Source organism: Anser cygnoides, chromosome 5 (genome assembly GCF_040182565.1).
Source record: "Anser cygnoides isolate HZ-2024a breed goose chromosome 5, Taihu_goose_T2T_genome, whole genome shotgun sequence".
Taxonomy (NCBI): Eukaryota; Metazoa; Chordata; class Aves; order Anseriformes; family Anatidae; genus Anser; species Anser cygnoides.
Genome location: NC_089877.1, coordinates 17,812,899 through 17,837,607, shown reverse-complemented (window position 1 = coordinate 17,837,607; position 24,709 = coordinate 17,812,899). Strand labels below are relative to the sequence as shown.

Here is a 24,709-nt window from a genome sequence, read left to right as displayed (position 1 = left end):
AGGGAAGGGGTGCTATTCTACACATTTTCTTAGGCTTTTTGAATATAATGCAATTGAAGTTATTTGTGGCTCTGTAGATCTAGCCTTAATGGAGGGAAGGTAAACTCTTTCCCAAAGTTCACATCCTAAAGCCAGTTTGAGTGGTGTTAAAGAGAACTGTGTTAGCAAAACTGAAGTCTAACTTAACAATTGTAAGTAGTTTGTTCTGAGTGAAGTTTATCAGTTAGCCCTTGCTGCAATTATCATCCTTTAACTTTAGAAGTTAGGTTACTTTCCCCCCTACTCTTTTAATGTTCATAAAATAATCAAATGGATGTAACTAGTTCAGTTCCAACTATGGTGTCCTATTTCTCCTTTGTATGAAATGTGCTCGAATACCTGATAATGGATCAAGATTACACCTGATTTTTTTGGGGATCAAGATAAATTTTACTAATAATCCATTACATGTGTATTAAATGAAAAAAATATATTTTTAAAGCTATTCAATTTTAGAATAAATTTTAGTAATGCATCTACCATATAAAGTAAGTTTTCACAATTACATTTTAGTTAATTGTCAGGTTCAAATTTTCTGATGGCCTTAAACATACTTGTATATGTCTGCAGTTCTTTAACTCTCCATCTAAAACAAATTGGTCCATGGCTTATGTAAACACTTGAAAAATAAATTATTTAAATGTTTTATGTCCTTTTAAGAAAATATTTCATACCTATACCTTAAGGACTTGTTTTGCTCCATTTCTGTTGCACTGGTGGTTTTGTCTCAGTAACGGGGGTCACCTCACTAGGAATTGTTTCATAGCCTGTATTATTTTTAATTCAATAGTTTTATCATACTTTTGCTATACTTTAAAACTTAAAATATTCCAAAATATATCCCCTAGTATTAAACAGATTTTCCTATCATGTTATCTGATTATTAAACTTCATTAATCAAAACTTTTTTTTTTGGTAGTCCTAAAAGTTAAGAATAAATGTATCTATGCCTAGAGCCTGGCTCAGCTTTGGCATGGGAGGGTTAATGTTCCAGGTTTTAGGTTAGGGATAGTCGTGCTGTCAGTTTGCGAATGAATACAGTGTTTCTGCAATCTTACAAGGATTGAAAACAGGTCAGACGGATATTTTTTCACGTTGCAACTTGCAATGTTGTATGGAAAACCTTGAACCAGCTGTGGCTTTACTGCACAGCAGAGCTTCAAGGCTACGAGCTCCTTCAGGTTACTGGGATTTCACAGTTCATACAAATACAAACAGCTGTGCCCTCGGGCTTTGCCATTTTCACGTGCGTTGCGTTTTTATTTCGGACAAAGGAGGGGCGAGGGCTGGAGGCCTGAGGCCGGGGCCGCTCCGCCCTGAGGCGCTGAGGGAGGCGCGAGGCCGGGGCGCGCGCGCAGGCGCTCCTCAAGGCAGCCCCGGCGCCCGGGGTCCTTTGCCGCGCTGCGGCGCGCGCGACCTGGGCCGCGCGGCTCCCACGTGGTGCGGCGCGTGCGGCTGCCGTTGGCGCCTGGGGAGCGGCCGTTGGGCGACCGTTGGCGGCCGCCTGAGGGGCGGTGAGGGGCCGCCATGCAGCGCCGCAAGGTGGACAACCGCCTGCGGGTGCTGATCGAGAACGGCGTGGCCGAGCGGCAGCGGTCCCTCTTCGTGGTGGTCGGCGACCGCGGCAAAGACCAGGTGAGCCCCGCTCCGTGCCGGAGCCCTCCGCCAGGGCCGCGTGTTCGGGGCTCGCCCCAGCGGCGCGTCTTCCTCGGGAAGGCAGGCGTTGCAAGCCGCAGGGAGTAACGCGGGCCGGGGGTGCGAGCGAGGGTGCGGTGTGAGTTAGGTTACTGACTGCTGCGGAAACGCGAAAGTGCTGGAAATGATTTAGGAGAATGGGTTGTTAAACATCCGCCTGAGGAGCCCGTGAACGCTAAATAAAAGCAAGTAGAGGCAAATTGGATGTATTTTTATTTTTTAATGAAGTAGAAAGACGTTTCATTGCCTGCCTAGCAGGAGCTTTCTGTGTTCACGCGTACAGTTTTGCGGTGCCCTGTCGCAGTTCTCGCTCAAACCGTGCCTTACCCAGTGAGTCATCTTGCAGATGTCACCGCAGCGCAGCTTGGACTGGAGGTACCTGGTAGCAGTCCGCCACTAAACCCCGTTCTCTCCGTGTTTTTGTGCTTTGACAGGTCGTTATTCTTCACCATATGTTGTCTAAAGCAACTGTAAAGGCCAGACCCTCTGTCCTGTGGTGTTACAAAAAGGAGCTGGGCTTTAGCAGGTAAGATGCTCCTCATATCTCATGCTGCAGTAAGTGCCGTAAGTGCTCTGTCTGAAGCAAAAGCTCTGTGGCTGGTGCTCTCAGTGTGGGCTGAGTGATTCGGTTGTCAGGAGAAACGATCTATTCTTGAAGGAGCTATGGGAAGTTCAGTTTTCCAGAATTAGAATTTGGCTTCAGTAATACAGTTGACATCAGCATGAGGTACTATGTAGGAGTCAGTACAGATTGGGCATTGCAATTACTTTAATTTGAAAAAGGGTTTAAGATTTTAGTTCTTAGATTTGCATGCATCCTTACAGTCTGGGCACAAAGTCAGAAGGGAAGTGTTACATAAAACTACATGATTACAACCAAATGGTTTCTTGCAAAAACAGCTGTTCTTGTGTGATTTCCACTGCTTTGGGCTGAAGGCACATGGGAACATGTCATGAATGCAGCATGTATGGGCCAAGATCCTTGAAGGCTGAGCTCTGAATTCCAATTGGACTTAGAAGTAGGATTTTAAGCAGTCTTCGCAAACCTCTTCCCAAGAAAATTTATGTATAATTTTGTTTTCCAGCCACCGTAAGAAGAGAATGAGACAACTACAAAAGAAGATTAAAAGCGGAACCTTGAACATAAAAGATGATGATCCTTTTGAGTTATTTATAGCAGCCACAAATATTCGCTACTGCTATTACAATGAAACTCATAAGATCCTTGGTAACACTTTTGGCATGTGTGTACTTCAGGTAAGGAATTAAACTTTTGACATAGCACTTTTATCAGTTACTTTCAGTTTAAAGGCTGCAGGAATTCTGTTTGTTGCTTCTGTTATTTAACTTATGATGTTCTTTTGTATCTTTTACGAGTTTTGCAAGGGTGAGATAGCCTTGTTTGGCAGAATTTTAATGGGAAATTGGTTAACGCAAATATTCAGTTTGAATCAAACTTTGGGAAATTATGTTTTTAGATTTTCCATTCCTTTCAGTAGATGCTAGTTGCACTAGTGAATTCTAGGCAACTTTGGAGTTTTTATTTTTTTATTTCCTAGGATTTTGAAGCCTTGACTCCAAACCTGCTAGCTAGAACTGTTGAAACAGTAGAAGGGGGTGGAATTGTGGTAATTCTCCTCAGGACTATGAACTCGCTGAAGCAGCTCTATACAATGACCATGGTATGTTCAGTGTAATGCGTCTGTTCTACATAGGCAGGTTCGGCTGGTGACTTAAGGGGTTATTTTTTTTCTTTCTTAATGGGCTGTGGTCTTCCTCCTGTCATTTTTCCAGCTTTCATTCGTTCATCATTGATGGAGTCTTGTGGTCAGGCAGTTCTGCCAGCCCATGTTCTACCAACAAATGTAACTATGTTCTTTTGTTTCACAGTAATTTGAAAAAGTATTTATACTGTTGGTCCGTGCAACAAGGTTAAGTGACAAACATGTTTTGCTGTTTTGTGACCGAGCGCTAAGCAAGATCAGCTTTGCAGTTCCTGCGTATTTCTAAATATGATCTATTCACCCTGAGTATACGTACCCCTAAAGCAGGAACAATTTCTGTTAGTAACAATGCTAGCAGGGGAATTAAAGGAATGGACTTTTGTCTTAGTATGTCTAGGTTGTTTGAAGTGTACTATAACTGACAGAACTGACCTCTTTAAGTCTGGAAGAATACGTAAGACCATTGTGAAAAGTATTGGTGGGAAAGGTACATTTTAAACCAATATTTGGGAAAAGTGGATGTCTCACAGCAAACAAAATCAGGGAGAGAGGGCGTGGTCCACAAGAGTGGAAAAGATGTTGGGTTGTTCCATGAGTAATAATCTTGTACATGTCACTGTTACCACCGTTCTTTCTCCAGACTGACTTTTTCGTTTTGTTTCAGGATGTGCACTCCCGATACAGAACAGAGGCGCACCAGGACGTGGTAGGACGGTTTAATGAAAGGTATGGTATTGTGAGTGTAAAGCATCTAGGCTGCGTGCCCAGCATAAGTTGTTGTTGGAGAAATTGTATACAAAATTTTGGCATGATGTTACAAGGGATGTGCAAAGGGGCCTTAATTTGTAAAGCATTCTGAGTCCTGCTCTTGAAATGCTCTGTAGCAACGTATGCTCCACATGACCAGAAATTCAGATACCTATGACGTTACTATGAAAGAGAAAACTGCTCACTGTGGGGTCTTCTCTATGGTTTAGAAATTTCTTGTAAAGGCCTTTTCTCTCCTTTTGCTGTACTGAATAAGCAGCTCTTTTTAAGTGAGCTATACCTAGCTCTAGCCATTGGAAAAATGCAAAATCTGTTCTTTAGCGTGCAGGTGATGGTCATGTGGTGTCAGAAACTAGAAGGATGGATAAGCAGCCTAAACTGACCACATCTTTGGCGGTCTGCATTTGTCACAATTGCTGTGGATTCAAGTCTTACTCTTTTATACAGCTACCTCTCGTTTAAATGCTGGGAGTCACTTTCTAGCTGTCTTAGGAGATTGTCTGAAATAAGTGGTCTTCATTGGAGGCATCCTCGTAGGTGGATGTCTGTTCTGCATAGGTCATCCTGATTCTATGATAAGAGGCACACAGCCAGTTGTGTGAACTTGTCTTAGCTCAGCTGTAAGCAGCTGTCGCTCTAAATACCATGTTTGGGGTTAGAAACTAGGGTTAATTAACTACAAAAATGCAACAGTGTTGGTACTGCTTTTACTGATTTGCCTTTGCTTGACTGCTCAGGTTCATTCTGTCTCTGGCCTCGTGCAAGAACTGCATCGTGATTGATGATCAGCTGAATATCTTGCCCATCTCCAGTCATGTTGCAAATATCACGCCTGTTCCACCACGGTCACAGGTCAGTAGACTATGTCAGCTAATTTTCAGTGGTAGAAACTGATCTGAATTGAACAGTGTTAAAGATCTTAAGAAGAGGAAGCTTTCTTTTCACCCTGACTGATATCAAATAATGGTCTTGCAGAGCAGGTGAAGAACGTTTTGCAAAAAATACACCTCATATGGGTGAAGTATGGAAAGCTGTCTTTTCTTTCCTCCTTTTTTTTTTTTCTCAGCCTTTTTTTGTACTTGCCTGCACTTATTCATTTTGCTGCATTGCCGTTTAGCCTAGTGAGGTGGAGCTTAACTGCTGTGGTTGCTGTTTCAGAAGTGCTTAGAGAGATTTTAAGCTGATGGACAGCTGGGAGGAAACAAATGAAAACACATTTCACATTCCCACTGGAGAGTGGAAAAACACTCGGGGGAAAAAAAACCCTTACAAGCTCAGGAGACACCTGGTACCTCAAAACTGTGGTTCTTACTTCAGTTTCTGACTGAGTTATGCATGTCAAATATAAGAAGGCATTCACTGAATACAAGCCAGACATACAGCTTGCACTGTTAAAATGCATCCCTTTATCACTTTCAGTTGTAGCTGAATGTAAAGTGGCGTGCAATTTGAACAGAAATATTTGAGCTTTTGAACTGATCTGTGTGTCCAAGGAAATAACATCATTGATTCTGTCAGAGGCATTAAAAACATTTGAACAGAACACTGATGTAAAAAACAACCTCTTAACATTCTAACAACATTGGCAGCAGCACAAATGCTCATCTGTTGGATGGGTAGGCAGATGCTTTTGGTAATCAGTGACAACTGGGCAATTCAGAATCAATTTCTACTTAAAATAAAATTCTTTTGTGCCCAAGTTCATTGATTGACTTTGAAAATCATGACATTAGCTTGAAAACTGATCTGTTGCTACAGTAGTTTTTCCCTCTAAATTACAGTATGCACCCAACGAGGATGATAACATTTTGGCTTACCCTGAAGACTGAAAAATTAATTACATTCTTTAGAAAACTTGTCCATGGTCTCTTCTTCCTAGCACTACCGTTATCCAGTTACCATCTACAGAAAAATACTTGCCTTTTTTCTTCCAAACTTGGGGAAGCCAGGATACCTCTTCTGTATTTCTCTTGAAAATGCATTAAAATCAGTGTTAAATGCCTGTCTGTCCATTTAAACTTATCTGTCTCTAGAGTGTATGTTCAACTTGTGGTAAGTCTTTCTTTCAAATATCTTTCCCTGTCTGATAAAAGATATCACAAGACATCACAAAGGCATGATTGTGCTGGGGTGTCCTTTACTAATCTTTTAAATATTGTGTTTATAGGAAGATAGCCTCCGGCCACAAGACTTGGAGCTGAAAGAGCTGAAGGAGAGCTTGCAGGATACACAACCTGTAGGAGTTTTGGTGGATGGCTGTAAAACCCTGGATCAGGTTGGTGTGGTGCTTAAACTGAAGATACCGTGCATTTGACAAGTCAGCGTGGGTGCAGATGTTTGTCTCGTTTTGCAAGTAATCAAATCTGAGAGCATGAACATCGATGGGGGTTGTTTTAGGGAGAAAGATTCCTTGAAATTGGTCGGACAGGGTAGCTCAGAGACAGTATCAGTGATTTTTTTTATGAAGTTGAGAACAGTGGAAGGACTAGAATGGAGACAGGAATCTGATCTGGAGAAGTCCACATTTAGTCTGTAATCCTCATAATCTATATTATGTTTTGTTGTGCCCTCATTCCTGTCTCTGACACTTTTCCTGCTGTCATTTGAGAATCACTGACTAGTGCAAATCAAGGCCCTATAGAAATTTCTTCAGAGTATCCACTGAGAAGTTGTAGGTTGGTGTGGAGGCTCCCAGACCTGTGCACTGCTTTAAAACTCTTTCACAGTAGGCCTTCTCATGGCCCAGATATGTTCGTCCTCCTCCTCTGGTAGCTCACAAGGTGTGTACGTCTTCCTGTCTTGCTGAATATATTCTGGGGTCAGTGGCATGAAAATAGTAATTGAGCATTCAGAAACTGAGCTGTACTGATTGTTGATCTGTGTTTTGACCTTACTAAGCTCAAGAATTCACTGGGTCAAGATAACTACTTCTTTCACATTATTCATCTGGGATTTAACGTTCAGCTTTCCCATATTGTCTTTTCCTCCTTCTTCCTGTTCTAAGGAAAGACCACCTGGCATTAGTGGTAGGTCTAAGTAACTGAAAGCAGTTTAACCGCAGCTGCTTTTTGTTTTCTACATTTTTCTGATCATCAGGCAAAAGCAGTTCTTAAATTTATTGAAGCCATTTCAGAGAAGACTCTGAGGAGCACTGTGGCATTAACAGCAGCCAGGGGACGTGGTAAATCTGCTGCTTTGGGACTGGCTGTTGCTGGAGCAGTAGCTTTTGGGTGAGTAATGTCCCCCATCTCCAAGTTTCATTTGCATCCATGAGTTTTTAAAAAATGATGACCAGATTTGAATATATTTATCATTTCCAGACCTACATCCTTCTCTTTTGTTGTTCTTATATCTTTCACTTGCTACATAAACTGACACTCAAGTTTTTCTGTTTTATAGTAATCAGAACTCCTCAGTTTTTAAAAATCAATTACTCATACAAAAGTGAAACAAGTGTCTAAAGGAACCTGCTGTGTTTTGGTAATTAAGTAAAATCAACCCCACATATTAAAAAAATATATATATCCTTTCCGTGTATATGAAAAATCTCTTAGAAAAAAGAGTTAAACTCTCGTTTTATTTTTTTGTGCAGTTACTCCAATATCTTTGTCACATCTCCAAGTCCTGATAACCTTCACACTCTCTTTGAGTTCATATTTAAAGGCTTTGATGCACTGCAGTATCAGGTAAGGAAAGCAAACCATTTTATAATACTTTCACAGAGTTCCTGTTTAGGAGGGATTTTGAATCTCATCTCTGACTTAGATATATTAGCCACCAACTTTTTCCCCTACCAGTTTGTTCAATAATGCTCTGTGAAAGTGGCTCACAGTACACTTATATTTACTTCTGTATTTATAAGTGAGGAAAATTGGTTTCTTTATATGTGAAAATAGTTTTTAACAGGAATAAATAATTCCTCAGTTCTCCTGCTTCCGAAGATTTTGTTACACGACTTTTTAACTATAATCTGAAACATCAGGACACATGTCACAAACTTATTTTGATGGTAATGGTAAACAATGTTTTTCTTACATCTTGGCCTGTTCATACTGTTTAATAATGTTTTCTTTCAGGAACATCTAGACTATGAGATTATTCAGTCTTTAAATCCTGAGTTTAACAAGGCTGTTATCAGAGTGAACGTGTTCAAGGAGCACAGACAGACCATTCAGGTAACCAGCCTTGTTTGCACACTTGCCTTTCTGCTTTTTGTTTGTAATTGTTGACATTATTGATTGTTGTAGTTGTTTGCATTTAAAACATGTTAATTTTATGTAACATGTAACTATACTGATTGCTTTTGCTTTAAGGCAGACCCTCTTTATGACTTGTGAGTTTCACAAAATATTTTAGTTCTTTCTGTGAATAACTTGTAGGTTATAAAGCCTCCATGGTTGTTGTGTGTTCCTTCTTGAAACAAAAGGAAGGTGAAACAAACAGTGAAGGAAGAGCATATGTTTCCAGTGATCAGGTTTCCTACATTTTTGTGGTCTATCCAAAAAAGTGTCTGTGGAAATGTTTAAAACAATATGTGTTACCCAGCCCTTGTTAGAGACCATGAACCCTCTGCCATGGGTTCTCTTCTCTGTTCATGAAGATCAGGGAAAACAAACAGCTTTTCAGTGCTCCGTCTCTGCCAGTTCTGGCCTTTCCCTACATCCCAGAGCTGTTGTTGACAGTGATGATATCCTCTCATTCCTTACAGTACATACACCCTGCTGATTCTGTGAAACTGGGTCAGGCTGAACTTGTCGTGATTGATGAAGCTGCTGCCATTCCTCTCCCCCTGGTGAAAAATCTGCTAGGCCCTTACCTGGTTTTCATGGCTTCTACAATCAATGGGTAAGGCTTTGAGCATCAGCTGTCTACCTGCGGAAGCAGTTGTGCGAGTGCTCATGGACTATTTATTACCTACGGTGCTTCTCTTTTTACTGCACACTGTCGTAATCAGGTCATGCTTATAACCTGATCACATGGAACTGCTCTTCAGAATAACCAAGAGTAAGAGTCAGTCGGTGCTTTCCTTTCGGTTCTACTGCAGGTTCACTGAGCATACACACCTCTTCTGTTCTGCTGCAGGGAGCATGCAGATAAACATTCTGTAGTCTGTTAGGAGACAGGGAAGAGTGCCATCTTACTTCCAGTACGGTGAGCGTAAGAAAGTGTCAGAGGAGGCTACTCTGTCCTACACGTGCAAGAACATCAAGAGGCAGCAATTCTCAGAGGTGTCTGGGGCCATTACAGGCCTCAGAGTGGCACACAGCTCTGGATGGCAGCATAGTTCTGTGTTGGAGCTTCCCCATGGCTCAGGATTGCCTTTTGGTTATTTACTTCAGACTTTTGTCTTCTGCTTTTCAGGTATGAGGGTACTGGTCGATCACTGTCTCTGAAGCTTATTCAGCAGCTCCGGCAGCAGAGTGCACAAGCCCAAGTCTCCATGACAGCAGAGAACAAATCTACAGCTACAGCTAAACTCACCTCAGGTACTCGATTGTATTCTGGGCTGCAGCGTGCAACCCCGATCCGTGGTGCTGCTGCCTGACAAGCCTTGTGCATGTCCCATGTGTCCGTGTACTTTGCAGCTGTAGGAACGTAGTGGTATGGGAAAATGAAGGAACTCCTCTTGTAAGTTTTTCCTCATAATTTTCAGATGTGAAAGCATTTAGAGGATAACAGCTGTGCAAGTAATGATTGCTGTACCTTCCTCCCGATGTTATATGAAGAAACAGGCTGTGAAGGCTCTGGTTAGAGCAGTTACTTCTCAAGTGTCTTCTCTTCTGTTCAGATTTGGTGTGTTTCTAATCTCTTGGGAACCATACATAGGACACTGATCCTATTGGATTCTTTGCTAGCTGTAACTTCCGATACTAGAGGTTCTCTGAAATCTGTTTGCAGCTCGTACATTGCATGAAGTCTCCCTCCACGAGTCAATCAGATATGCCCCTGGTGACCCTGTTGAAAAGTGGCTAAATGATCTGCTGTGTTTGGACTGTCTCAACATCACCAGAATTATCTCTGGCTGCCCACTGCCTGAGACTTGTGACCTGTATCCTTACTCAAATGGTGTATTCTGATAAAATATATTGCTTTCAGGTGAAGGATGCTTTTTCAAACTGAGTAGTAGTGGCTTCTCAGGCTATAACATGATTACCACAGTGCATGATCTTTTGACTAAAGGTTATTAAGAACACGCTTCTGGAGCTGAGCTCTTACCACTGCCTGTAAGACTGGTGGCTTGTGTTACCAGGACGTTACCAATGTGTTTTATTGCAGAGACAATCCTAAAGATGGATTGAATGCAAGGAAATCTTGGTTTACAGATGAAGTGTGAAAGATATGAGCACTACGCAGTCATTCTTGTAGATAGAGCTGTAGACTATAAGAGCTTTAGCCAGCATGTAGCCTAAGGCTGCATGGAAAATAACACCCCTAAGCCAACAAGGAGCTCTTTTTTTTTTTTTTTCCCAGGGAAGTTGTTTCCTTAACCCTGTGTTTAGATATTATGTAAATAGAGACACACTTTTTTGTTACCACAGAGCATCAGAAGTTTTTCTACAGAGACTGATGGCCCTCTATGTGGCTTCACACTACAAGGTAAAGCTCATGCTGCTTCTATCGAAAGTCCAGCTTGGAATTTTGTGGAGGGAGCACTGCTTGTTGAGGGCAGTCTAACTGAATTGGCCTAATTAAGATTTTCTGGACAGCTTCAGGTGTTTTTTGTTGTATACAGATCTGTATTCTCCTGAGAAGATTTCTGCCTTAGCCTTAGCTGAACACTCTGCATTTACAGATATCTAGAATATTTTTGTCTTGGGAAATCCCAAAGACTAAATTCTAGATGAGCCTGCAAGTTTGTTGGGAATGATATCAGTGATGAACCCTTTCCTGTTCTCCTCTTTACAATATTTCAGTAGCCTCAAATTAACCAAAAGAGTAGTATCATTGTACTATTGATAAAAGTTATAATTCATCTCAGAGTTTCAAGACCGTGGGTGACTAGTAAGTTTGGCTGGTGAAGTCATTAAATGGTGAAGTAATGAGTACTAAAAGTCTGACACTTCCAAAAATATTTTAGATCTGGTAGTCTAAGAGATAAGTAGCTATATAAAAATAGAAATTTCAGTTCTACACATAGGAGAGCAAGAGATTTCACTTGAACAAAATAAGTGTTGACTGGTAGTACAACAGCCATGAGCTGTCTAGTGAGGAGCTTCATCCATCAGTGTTGTACTAGTTCTAAGTCCCTTAATAGCCCTAAATTGAGAAAAATGGAGGAATGTTTAAAAGTCAGCTACTAACACTATATAGGACACTGAAGCTCTTCTCATGGAATAATAGTTGAGCTTTCTCATGTGCATTTACCCTCCAGAACTCTCCCAATGACCTCCAGATGTTATCTGATGCACCTGCCCATCACCTTTTTTGCCTTTTGCCTCCTGTTCCACCTACCCAGAACTCATTACCAGAAGTACTCGCTGTTGTTCAGGTGAGAGAGCATCATATAACTATGAAGTGAACTGTTCAATAATGAAGGAGTGATACACTGTGAGATGGCGTTGTACTGTCTAGGACTAGATGGTATCTTCAGGCTATGTTTTTATGTGCCACAGCAGCATATTAAGGCAGTTTTAATGAAAGAAAGTGGAAAAAAAAAACCACACCACCTAATTGCTCTGTAAGTATATTGTGAAGCTAATCCCTTTGTATAGACTTTCCAATCTCTAAAATATGTCTGTGCTGAGAAGCCTTCTGAGGAGCTGACTTACTGGTTAAATAAATGACTTTTTCCTCTCATTTCAACTTCCTGCCAAGGAGAGTTGATTCACTTGTTCATTCTGCTTTTTCTGTGTCTCCAGAATTCCTTTTATTTGCAACAGGGCTGCAAAAATACAAATTCCTCAAATAGAGATGTTCAGAGGTATAGAGATATTTCAGTCCTTGACTGTTAGATATCTGACTATATGCTTCCTTCCTTAACGACACAGATTCTTAATTATCTGTGTTCAGTGCAACTAGTTAAGTCGACTATTTCTTAAATGAAAAAAAAAAGCTGCATTTACCTGTAAGTATTTGACTCTTAAAGAGAAATACTGGGAGGGACAAGGTTTTATGTTTGCTGCTGACAGACTACAGAAAACACATAGAGCACATTGTATGCTTTAATCTCTTCAGGCTTCTGTTGCACCATGCTGTAATGACTGCTGTGCCAGATATACCTGGCTGGCTCACTGGTGTGCCTTTTGAGACTGCTTTTAGGGGTAGAGCCTGTTGTTTGGCACATACGCATTTCTTTATCATGTTGCAAAGTAGGGGTCAGGTGACATGTCAATACTGCATAGTCATCTCAGCAACTGAGGATAAATTTTGATTATGCTGTAGTGGAATGACTGTGGGATAAAGCACTTTGTCTCCATTCACGGTCTTCTGCCTTTTCTGGCAGGTGTGCATGGAAGGAGAGATTTCTCGCCAATCTATCATGAACAGCCTTTCTAGGGGAAAGAAGGCTTCTGGTGATCTTATTCCCTGGACCATTTCAGAACAGGTGAATAATTTGGCTGTGTACTCACACCCAAGATGTCTTTCAACACTACTGCTTATTTCCAGGGCACCCTTCTGTGTACTTCTAAATTGACTCTTGTCTCTTACGCAGTTCCAAGACCCGGACTTTGGCGGCCTCTCTGGTGGGCGTGTTGTTCGTATTGCAGTTCATCCAGATTATCAGGGGGTAAAGTATTTTGAAACCTATTGTAAGTAGTCAGCAGTGGTACCACGAGAATGGCTGTACAGGCAGAGCAAAGTTCTACCTGGCCCCGTGTACAGTCAAGATCCAGTGGCACTTAGTGTGAGATTACCAAATGTTCACACTGGTGTTTGGTTTTGTCAGAGTGCCAGAGATAAGCAATGAGAATTATTATACTGTCCTCAGCTACTGACTGAGCTCTTGTTGTGCTTTTGGTCACCCAGCAGGGTCTGTAGTTTTCTTCCCCATGGAGTTCCTGTGTAGTAAACAAAATGCATTTTTGCAGTGGCTGAGTAATTTCTAAACTGATGATTGTTAATGGATTTTTAAGGGGAAAATGTTGTCCTGCTTTAAAAAATAGATATAATTTTTTGCTTATAGTGCGTTGTTCATAATTCACAGATGGGCTATGGCAGCAGAGCTTTGAATTTACTGCAGATGTACTATGAAGGCCAATTCCCTTGTCTGGAAGAAAAAACAATTCAGAAGCCAAAAGAAATTGCAACTGTAAGCAGTGAGGTATGGAACTCAGTACATTTCTTGTATTTCCTGTTGTGCTAAGCTGTCTGCCTTCTCACTGTAAATCTCAATATTGATTTCTCTGTGTAAGGAGGAAATAATTGTATTTATTCTTTGTACAAAATATGAAATTAAATTTGCAAATTGCCATGAGGAATGTTATTAACCCACTTCCACTTTCTCTTTCAGACCGTTAGTTTATTGGAAGAGGTTGTGACGCCTCGGAAAGACTTGCCACCTTTACTTCTCAAACTAAGTGAGAGACAAGCTGAGAGTCTAGACTATCTAGGGGTATCTTATGGCCTAACACCAAGATTACTCAAGTAAGACCTTGTTCTGTTTACACCCAGTGCAAAAATATAACTATATAAATAATAGAATATCTGTAATTTGTAAATGATATGTAGATACAGGTGCAGATATTTTACCCCATAGACTTTCTCCTCTCTGCATGCTTCACTTGGTTTCTAAATGTGGGCAGCTCCAAGCCCTCTTCTCCTGCAAGACCTTGTCTTGTGCAGTAGAGCTGAACCTAAGCACTTAATGCATCCTTCAGGGTAAATTTCCTCAAACTCCTTCTGAGGAAAAACCCATTCCCTTCTTGATTGTCTCTGTGATCCTTCTGAAGAGTTAATTAACTTTAACTGATAAGTTTCTCTAGGCTAGAGAAGAACATCTCTAATGGAAGAAGTTAAATACTCCTTGTGACCTGTAGAAACTTGAGCTGCTGCTAACTTCAGTTAGTTGTTTGTTTCCTGCCTGATGAAAACACTTGTCAGTAGCAACTGCATCTGCTTCTCATTTTTTTCTCGCCAAGGAGGAAGTGAATTACTGCAGCAAAAAATCGTTTATTAATTTTTTTCACTTTTCTCTCCATATCAAATTATAGTTTTATATTAGAACGTACAATTTTATAATAAATGGTAACTGTTTTTAAGTATTATGAGAATCTGTAAAATATGTAGGTTTTTCAAACTTTCTCAGTGTGGTAAGTTTGGGAGACAGTTTCAAAATAATGCAGAATTGTTTCTGTTGCTAGCCTAACAGCAAAGCAGTCATTTATCACCTAAAACTTTGCTTCCTTGCTGGCCTATCCTTGTTTGCAGGGGACCATCTCACAAAAGATGTGATTGAGTCCAGCAGAAGTAAGACCCAAGGAGGCTGGTTTGTGCCTGACCCAATCAGAGCTATGTTAGACAGCTGTGTGCGATTTGGCATTTCAGACACAGAGACTGTAGCCTGTTTTATTCCATGGCAAGCATGCTGCAAAATTCATGCCAAAATGTGATGGTGAATTGTGGAAAAAGTCTTAATCTCTGCAAATTATAAAGCAAATGGTTCAGATGTCTTTATTGAACAATCTCTCTCAGGGCAGAGGATGAGAATAAAGTGTTTGAGTACTGTTTTTAAAATTATTTGACTGTTAGGTTTGGTGGGATAGATAAGGAAGCATAGTGGGATAAGGAGAGGCTGGGATGCACATATAGGACTTCCTGCTAAAATCTGCATCATCCTGCACAGCTGATGGGTAGTCACCCTGTGGCCTGCGGAGGTGGGTTGCCAGTGACAGTTGCTGTGGGGCTTGGCTTCTTTCTTTTGTCTGGGATGCCATATGTTTTGTCTCAGCAGGTCTTTTTATTACTAGTCCTCCTTTTCCTGGGCAAAATGAACTGTAGTGTCAGTTCACAACTAAGACGCAAGAAGGAAAAGGAGGATGGAAAGGGATGTTAGTAGGATTTTGCAGGTCAGATTGGGATTCTCTCTGGTCCACCAGTGATTGTGTGAAACCTGGAATTTGCCAGGGAAAGTCAGCATTCGTTGAAGTCTGAAGTAAACTGTAAATCCTTCAGACCTTCCCCAGGGTATTCTTTAGGAGTCTGTGGTATTTGTGATCAAAACCAGTTTGCATTTTTTTAAACGAGGTCCTGGAAACATGCTGAATTAAAGAGTTACTGTGTTTTATCAGTTAGTCTTTGAAAGTTCATTCATTTTCTGTTGTCGCAGTCATCATTTTTTCACTCCTCAAAGTTAGAATCTCAGTCAGTTTGGTTGCTCTTGGAACTTTCCGTCGGTGTTAAATTTTATTAGCTACTGGGGTAGCGTCTACCTTTCAACAGTCGTTCTTGTACAGTAGATAGATTTTATTTAACCACAAGTATTACTACAAAATCAACAGCTCCATAATTCTCAGTGTACTTTCTCTTATCCTTTTCCCTAGGTTTTGGAAACGTGCTGGATTTGTGCCAGTTTATCTAAGGCAAACACCAGTAAGTAGCATACTGTTTCTGAATGAAATCCAGCCCTATTGAAATCACTGGGCATCTTTCCATTAGCTTCTGTGCGATGTGATTTGGGCAAAAAAGTTTCCTGAGACTACACTTGGGGTTTGTTTTGTATTCATTTTTGTTCGTTGGTCTAATAGTTAACTAAGGGTTTCAAATTTTAGGGTTGTGAATGTAGTCTTCTGAGTAGTTTGCACTTAAAAAATTATAACAAAGGTGCATCTGTTCAGTGTTGTTATTGTGGTTATTGGTAAAATATGCAATTGGCCCTCGAACTGACTGCCATTGCTTTCCCTAGGTGTTTACCAAAAAAAAGCACTAGCTGTTACAGTACTGTTGGAGAGAATAATTTGTCCCTTGTCATCCCACTTTCCTTTTGTTTTTCTGGCTCTTGAGCTATAACTGCGATTTGTGACACTGGTGAATAGTGGTTATCTCAAGAAGCCAAAATCTCTCAGCACTGGGATTTACCAAATTATAGAAGTTCATCAGCTTTATATTTGGTGGTGGTGATCAGTAGCAGTTGGTACATGAGTTGTTGATTTAGAAGATCCTTGCCGCCTTCAGTTTAGCATAGAGTATACACAGTTCATGGAGATGATGGGAAATGTATCTTTGTTATTAGAATGACCTGACTGGTGAGCATTCATGCATCATGCTGAAGATGCTGAATGAAGAGGACTCTGAACAGGAGCCTTGGCTTACAGCCTTCTGGAAAGGTAACTGAGCTAATACTAGAAAAATATTCTGGAATATTTATTCTAGAGGTCCACAGGAGTCATTTGTTTTCTCATCTTGTCCTATAGATTTTAGGAGGCGCTTCCTTTCTCTGCTTTCCTACCAGTTCAGCACGTTCTCTCCTTCGTTGGCATTGAATATTCTACAGAACAAAAATATCAAACAGCAGTCACAACCCCGTGAGTACCCTGGCTCACATATTCATTTAGAATGCAATTTGAAGTCTTTGTGTAGGTTTATCAGAGTTCTCAAGCACATGCATGGTATGATGTCTCTTGTGAGGTGCCATGAATTGTTCTTGGTGTTTTGTTTCCATCATCCAAAAAAATGCTTGTATTTTTGAGTAAAAACTAACAGGACATTTTCTGCCAACTAAAAACAGGTAGTGGTTTGGTGTGGTGGTGATTTTTTTTTCTGTGCCTTTTTTATTTCAGTCAGAGATTTAAGTACTCCAAAATCAGAGGGCTCCTGACTATAGCAGCTAAAGGCACGACAAAACAAAATCCAGTGAATGAATAAAGAAGTCTACTAAATCCAGTATGGAGTTAGAAGGGAAGCCTTGAGAATCAAAGGTCAATAGGCAGAGCAGCTAATTTAGGATCTTAGGGAGAATGTTGTCATCAGAAATTTGGAAATTCGAATTAGATGTCTTTCTAAGAGAGAAGCTTTAGTTAACTGTGTGTTCTTTGGGCTTAGTGCAGCACTTGCTAGGGTGAACATGCAGGTACTGTAACAAAAAGGCCAGACAAGGCAACTCTAACAGTCCCTCATGGCTTAAAAATCCTCTTTAAAAGCAAATTGATGTTTTCTCAGTAAGCCTAACAGAGGGTAGTCCTCTTGAGAGAACTTGGTAACCTGCATTTTGTGGGCTTTTAGTATCTGTCTTTGTGAAAGATGTTTGGTTGGTGCTACAAAGAGAGTTTTTATCAGCAAAACCAATGTAATACATTGAAAGTCTGAGCAAACTGATTCTCAGCCCTCACTGTTTTTAGTCTCTCTGGCATGTTTGAGTCGATACGCCAGTCTGTTTTGACAGTTGCAATGTTCTTCATATGGTTATATTTCTGTCTGAAAAGACTTGGAATAACCAAGCCAGCCCTAATAGCAGTGTTATACTTAGTGAGTTGAATTCTGAAGTGTGTTGGAAAGTGAACTTAAGGGATAGCAGTTGGCCCTCAGTCAATGATGTGAAAAAGGAGTTTGTTAAATAATGAGATCCTGGAGAGCTGTGAAGAACAGTCTTGACAGTGATGTCTCTCTATCATTCAGCCATCAGCCGTGTTGAATTAGAATCTGTTTTCATCCCATATGACTTGAAGAGATTAGAGATGTATTCTCGCAACATGGTGGACTATCATCTCATCATGGATATGGTACCTACCATTGCCAGGATGTTTTTTCTCAACCAGTTGGGTGATATCTCTCTCTCAGCTGCACAGTCGGTATGTATCACTGTGAGAGCAAGCCATGCTTCATCTCTCTTTGTACTTCTCTACTGTCTCCTAATTTTGGACTAGTTTCCCGTTTCTTGTCGTCTTTAAAAAGAAGCCTTTGCTTCAGATGATTTATTCCTCTGTGGTCCTCTTCATCATTTCTCCTGCTTGTGTTCTAACTTTAGTGTTTGCTTTGAATAAAATCTGCAGAGATCATACTGTTGCATGTTCAGTGAAGTACTCCGTGTGTTTATAATATTGTGTGAACTATGGCTTAAAAGCACCTCAAAATCCTTTGGTTCTTGAGCTGTACCTCAGGAGAGAGGTATTCATTTGTACTAAGGAAGGAATGCTGCTAGCTGACTACAGAATAACTTAGGGGTGTTCAGTGCATCTGAGCAAAGCTTGAGCCCATACCAGAGGAGCCTTGTATTAGCTGAGTAGAGCAAGGACTTGGTAAAATGTCAGGGGCATAGAGGATACTATTTATATAAGTGTTTGCTCTAAAAGCCTCTCTAACTGAAATATGTCATTTCTGCAGGCCCTTCTTTTAGGGATTGGTCTACAACATAAATCTCTGGATCAACTGGAAAAGGAGGTAGAACTGCCCAGCAGTCAGTTGATGGGCCTCTTCAACAGAATCATCCGCAAAGTAGTCCAGGTAATTGCATCATGATAAGCTTTGTCTTGGTTGTATCAGACTAAAGTGTAATTCCAGTACTGAGCCTGGTGCTAGTAGAAAGCTGAATTGGAATTATGTATCTTTCACATGTCCACAAAAATTGACTGTAAACTTAGTTTGTAAGAAGGGAAAATCGTAGTGGAAAAAGCAGGTATTTATGGCATTGATTTATATTGTGTTTTCCCAAATACGAGTGCTTATGTTACATTTCTAAATGTTGAAATGTCCCAAACCAAAATGCTGAACGTACAGCCAGCGATGCCAGCTGAACTTGAGACATTTGTTTATGATGGTTCCCTGCATTGGTAGCATCTCAGCCTTTGTTTGCTTGTTTTTTTTTAAATCAACCAAACGAAAAAACTTTCTCTGATGTCATTTAGAGGTGGACCTTAGTCCAGTGAAATTACTGGAAAGTTTTGAGTCTATTTTTTCCCCTGGTGTCTGCAGTAAAGTGAGTAGCGTGATGAGTTTTTAAGGAGAAAGACAGACATAAAAGTTGCAAGCTGCTTGCAATTGCTTGTGCAGCCTAGTGCCTCTAGTTCTCAAGGAACAGAATATGTTAGCAAAGTTTCTGTGGTGTGGCATAAGATGTTCATTGGAGAGATGCTATGCTCTGCATAACACTCATCTAATTATCTTGAAGACAGTTATATACAAGAAAATAATATGCAGCTTTTAGCTACAAACGTTCATCAAATCAGTGTATTGATATAGAATGTTGCTAACTGTCAGTTCTCTCCATTTATGCAAGTGACATTGTGTGCTGTTTTTATTTTTATACTTTTAATGAAAGCTATGTGTAATTCTGCCTTCAGGAAGAAGCTTTGAGGTTTGTATTTTAGTATGATGGAATGTATACATCAGAAATAAACTGTCTGAAAATATTTGCAAGGTTACAAGAGTCTCATGCAGACAACCAGCATTTCTTACTTATTTTTAAGCACAATCGTAGAAGAAATACTGAGTCTTACATGTGTTGGCTTATTTCATTTTCAGTTGTTCAACGCTGTCCAGGAAAAGGCTGTGGAGGAACAGATGGTAGCAACAAAGGATATTGTAATGGAACCAACAATTAAATCTTTAAATGATGATTTGGTAATTATGAACTTTCTTCTTAATACATATATAAGCACTCTTCATGGAACTCCCTTGAGTGTAGAAGCCTTGTAATCTAAATTTTCTTGGATTAGAGTTCTGTGTCACCTCTGTCACTATGTGGTAGTTATAAAACCAGCTTTTGGCATTACATTCTTAGTCATGCTTTGTTAATCTGCCATATGGATTTGCACAGAACCCACAAAGAATTTGGAGTTATGCATTACAACTATACCTATATTGATCACATAAAAATGCAGTTATAGAAAAGATAAAAGCTTTGTAGGATCATCTAGTATTTGTTTTTTCTCTTTAGTGGGGAAACGAGTTTTGCTTGTATTACATGATTACTGTTGCACTCAGAACTTAATGCATCTGTTGTGCTGTCCTGTATGTAGGAAGAAGCCGCAAAGGAATTCCAAGAAAAACACAAGCAAGAAGTGGGGAAGCTAAAAGAAATGGACCTTACACAGTAAGAATTCATCTGTATGAGTCTCAAATCCAATTTTCCTCTGGTATCTATTTGAATGCTGGGTCACCAGTACTAGTGCATCTTGCTGAGTCTTGTGCACAAGGCTGTAGTCACAATATGGTGATGTCACACCATCAATAAGTGAGAAATAGCAGTGTGTATCTTCAATGGTGGCCATGTGGGATAAGCATATGCTGCTACTCTAATGGAAACTTTAGATATTATGTGCCTGATAGCCAGTGATTGTCTTGATCTGCTCTGTTAGCAGTTCATGTATCTATAGGGCAGTCTTGATCCTGGCTGTGTATGGTATGTACATTACACATGTAACTTCTATAGTTCTGTAATTTGGAGTAATGAAAAAAAGCTGCCTGGCTTTGGACTGTTTATAATTTGACAGTTTATTGTGTTTCTAGGAATGGTCATTAGTTTCCTCAAACCAGGATACATGGGTGCTGTTGTCTGCTGTCCAGCTTTTCTGTATTCAACTGTCTTCAACTCAAGTAAAAATTAGTACCTGGCTAATGTTAGTATTCTCTTCTTTAATAAGAAAGAAAGAAACCACACACAAAATCCCCCAAAACCAACACAAAAGAACAAACGAGAGCTTCCTTTACTAAATGCAGTGAGCACAGATGCTTTTAGCTGTTGTAGGCTGGACAGTTTGTAGGATACTGAATTGCCAAACCAGCAACTTCCTTGAAATGTCAGCAGATGTCTCTCTTTCTGGGCCAACAGGAGTTAAGCATGCCACTCTGATCCTCTTCCTTTTCTCTCTCATCTGTTAGATCTGAGAAAAGGAATCTTTGTCCTACCCTCAAATGAGAGGACCAAAAATGGATGTGATTTGAAGTGACTTGTAAGTCAATCACACTAGGAAAACAAGATAACTAGAACTTTTAAAGAATTTTAATTCTAATTACTAGATTTGATAGTATGACATACTTGTTTGTCATTTTGGACCATGCTCCTTCATCCAGAAACAGATTCATGTTCTTCTCTATAAGGAATGAGGGCCAAAAATCTATTTTGAACACTTTTTAATACAGGTTACAGAAAGCTAACAGAACAGACAGAGCTGTTTGATATGTCTTTGTCCAGTGTTGTTTCGCCTTGTATGAAGGAAGGCTAATCTAGTCTGAATCTCTAAGAACTTGAGATAGAGAAGAACAATTTAGTTTTGCTACATGACTGCTTTGCCTAGTTAAATTTGTGTTATTTTCAGGGTACTTGAACATAATGACAGGAAGCACAGCACATGAGTTTAGTTGAATAGCAATTGCTGTTTTAGTTTCTCTTTCCAAAAAAAACCTGCAGGTCTTCAGTTTTTCCTGGATGGATGCAGAAAAACTACAATTCAAGCTTACTGCTGGCTAAGAGCAGCTGCTAATTTACCTTTCTGTTATAAGCCATTGGTTTTTGCAGCCTCTTCCTTTACTGCCACAATCATCCTTCTCCTTTGTGGGGGAGGAAAGAAAGAAAACAAGAAAGCAATCAACCTTTTAAAAACAAAATCTTTATAGTGAATATAGTTCTGATTGTGTTTGTCGGTCTTATAGCTGTAATGTTTGAAAGCTTATGTTTTAAGAAATCTAGTGGGCAGAGAAGTATACACCACTGCTATGGAAACTAACACCTTTGTGGCTTATTTTTTGCATTCATAAAAGATATACTCTGTTAAGCATTCTGCTTTTCTGATGAGAGGCTTTCATAGAACAGTTATGTGATGTTTACAGTAGCGGCTCCTGAGAGAGCTTCATCTGCTATTGACCAGCTTTGGATGAAGACAATTGTTGGTTGCTATCGACCTAGTTCAGATTGAGTCTGCTGACAAAGTCGTGACGAGCTGTTGTATCTCTTTGCCAGTCTAGTTTTGTATGTATTTCCAACTACTGGTTTTGTTGGGTGCTAATGCAGTAGCTTTGTTTGAAGTGTACTGTGTATCTGACAATATAATCACTTTTTTTTCCTGCTTTGAGCTGGCAATTTTACTTGAATTTTCCTTTACCTTTTTCACTTAGATATATTATCCGGGGGGACGATGAAGAATGGAACGAGGTACTGAGTAAAGCAGGACAGAACGCTTCTATCATCAGTGTGAAAAGGTTAGGGAAGTTGAAATACTCTACAGTGGTCTCTCTTGTCCTGCTAGCTTTACTGCATTTTTCCCCAAAAGGGTGAAGCTGAAGATAAAATGAATGTAATGTCCGTGATAGATTCACAGTTTTCCTGGAGAAATCAGGGTGTGAGCATTCCTCTCATAGAGAGCGCTTCTGTGGCTTGTGTGTTGTTGCTCTAGATTACAGTCCTGTCCGCATATAACTCAATTGCTTATAGCAACTCTTTCTATTGACACGGTTAAGTCTTGATCTTGGCCACACAAATTGGTGCTATTTCTCCCTCGGGTCACTTTTAAAGAACAAACTCATTCCACATTACTGTCCTGTTGCCTTGGGGGCTAGCACTGGGTGGAAGCCTATGATATTCCCATTGGAGAAAATGGGAATTCAATTAAGGAGAATTCTTTCAAATTTGAGTTTAAGTCTGCAAAATGTTGAGTGTGCCTTTCCGCAGTTCCTTCCTTTTCATCCATCTCATTTCTTTTACCTTGCCCAGCATGGAGTTTTTCCTCACCTCTTCCTTGGAAATTTATAGCTGGGACTTGGCCTGCTTGCTTTTTGCCCCTTCCCTTGGTGTCTGAAAGCTGAAGTAATTATGTGATGTTTTTTGCATCTCTTTTCCGGCTTTTGTGTATTCATGTTCTTTTCATGAATGCTGGAAGCTGAGAGTTTCTAGAAGCCTTACAGAAATGAGAGAGTCTCATCAGTGTTTATAAAGATTGAAGCTTTGTCATGTTTGCTGTAGTCAGAATCTAATGCAGGAAAAAGATTGTGTGCTTAAAGTTACAACTGTCAGTGATATTTTTTCTAGTTACTCTAACTTCCAGATGCCTTATATGAATTGCCTTTAGGAAACGTTACTTACAGTCTTGAAAAGCAACAACAAAGTGTAGCTAAAAATCAAGATCTCTTACGGAATTCAAATCGGGCTAAAAAATCTCAAAACGGGGAAATCTAGGTCATACTCTTATTCATGCTTTCTGTAGCATTCTAAATGACCCAAGAAATTGGAAATATTTTCTCTCAATCACTTTCTCTGGGAGGCCTTGAAGCAAACATTTCTACATAGACCCTTTCTGCTTTTTACAACAAGGATTTTGCAGCTGGATGGGCTTCCCAGTGTATTTTAAACAGATATTTTGTTCCTGTTTCCCAGTGAGAAGAAAAGAAAACTAGAAGCAGCAAGAGGACCCAAGCAGCAGAAGAAATTTAAGAAGACTAAAGATATAAAGCAGAAGTGGAAGAAATGACTTAAAGACAATCAGTGAACTTGAATTGACAAGTGACTGGTCTGTACTCAAGAAGTACTATTCTCCTTTCAAATCAAAGGACTCTTTTTTTTGGGGGGTGGGGAATGGGATAGGGGGGTGAGAGCTAGGGAAAAGGAAAAGCCTTAGAGGCACTTTAAAAATGTTTGTATTAAGGGAAGTGCAGTGATACTGCCAGGAGACAGTCTGTGGAGATTTTTTATGAAGTGTGATTGCAGAGCTTGAGTGAGGCACTCTGCAACACACTGGGATCTTATGAGGGTGCCTTAGCAACTACAGAGTTTTCATTCAGACAGGAGAGATCAGTCTGTAAACTTCCTTGCTTCGTAGCGGTTGTTGGTGTCTTTATTAAAAAAAGAGTGGGCAAATGATAGAAATGCATTAGCCTTTGGTATGTGACTACATTTTAGCATTGCAGTACATCTTGATATATTCAGCAACTGATTCGGTAGTACTACCATTCCTTTGTAGCTCGAAGGGATTTTCAGTGTGGGCAACAGCTCACTTTTTTTCATTTGGAGCTGATTATCCAGTGAGCTCTAACCCTGTTGTCAATGATATAGTCCTTGCTCACGAGAATTCAGGGTATACAGCGAACACTTCTATTTTGGAAGGCGGTGTATAGTTCCTACTTACTGTGCTGCTCAAGCAGCTGTAATAAAAGGCTCTTTTGCATTCACACTTGCATACAAGGTCTCAGCATTTCCATAGCTCAATAATTTACATTTCCTGGTTCTCAAGCAGGATAGGATGATTAACAGGTGCTGGAAGAGTGGCTCTGGCTGTTGTCTCCCTTGCTATCTGCTCACCTAGACCTACTGCTTGACTTTATTGGAAAGCTTTGTGTAAAGGTTGCCAGGAAATCAGCACTATCATACTACACCTGGTCCTAATGATCTGCTTTTCCAGCTCAGGGGCCAGTCAAGCAGGTAAGTTTCAACTCTGCTCTTTGATGGTTCCTGCTTGGCAGTAAAAATGTATGAGTCTGGAGTTAGGACTTTCTGGGACTGCAGTGCTCTATTTCTGGTGGCTCTCAGACTCCAGAGGTGTCAAAACCATGGCAAACTCTTGACACAGAACCATTCCTGCCCCAAACCATGCTGCCCTGGTGCATTAGCTTGATGTTCCAGC

General features: G+C 40.3%; 1 protein-coding gene across 1 annotated transcript; it reads left to right on the top strand.

Moving 5' to 3' along the window:
* Positions 1–1,462: 1,462 nt before the first annotated feature.
* On the top strand, positions 1,463–24,257 carry NAT10 (N-acetyltransferase 10). The gene is made up of 28 exons (XM_048058839.2): positions 1,463–1,674; positions 2,169–2,260; positions 2,820–2,991; positions 3,294–3,416; positions 4,123–4,184; positions 4,964–5,078; positions 6,394–6,501; positions 7,323–7,456; positions 7,819–7,912; positions 8,303–8,401; positions 8,935–9,071; positions 9,588–9,712; positions 10,125–10,275; positions 10,727–10,823; positions 11,599–11,715; positions 12,670–12,771; positions 12,880–12,954; positions 13,372–13,488; positions 13,678–13,811; positions 15,707–15,755; positions 16,396–16,489; positions 16,577–16,687; positions 17,778–17,950; positions 18,483–18,602; positions 19,620–19,718; positions 20,117–20,190; positions 22,212–22,295; positions 23,467–24,257. The coding sequence occupies exons 1-28, from the start codon at positions 1,567–1,569 to the stop codon at positions 23,558–23,560; spliced, it is 3,060 nt and encodes a 1,019-aa protein (XP_047914796.2). The 5' UTR covers positions 1,463–1,566; the 3' UTR covers positions 23,561–24,257.
* The last annotated feature ends 452 nt before the right edge of the window (positions 24,258–24,709 follow it).

Coding starts and splice junctions, on each gene's coding strand:
- NAT10 (XM_048058839.2), top strand. CDS start 1,567: ATGCAGCGCCGCAAGGTGGACAACCGCCTGCGGGTGCTGATCGAGAAC. Junction 9,072..9,587: donor ATGGCTTCTACAATCAATGG/GTAAGGCTTTGA, acceptor TCTGCTTTTCAG/GTATGAGGGTACTGGTCGAT. Junction 10,824..11,598: donor ATGTGGCTTCACACTACAAG/GTAAAGCTCATG, acceptor TTTACCCTCCAG/AACTCTCCCAATGACCTCCA.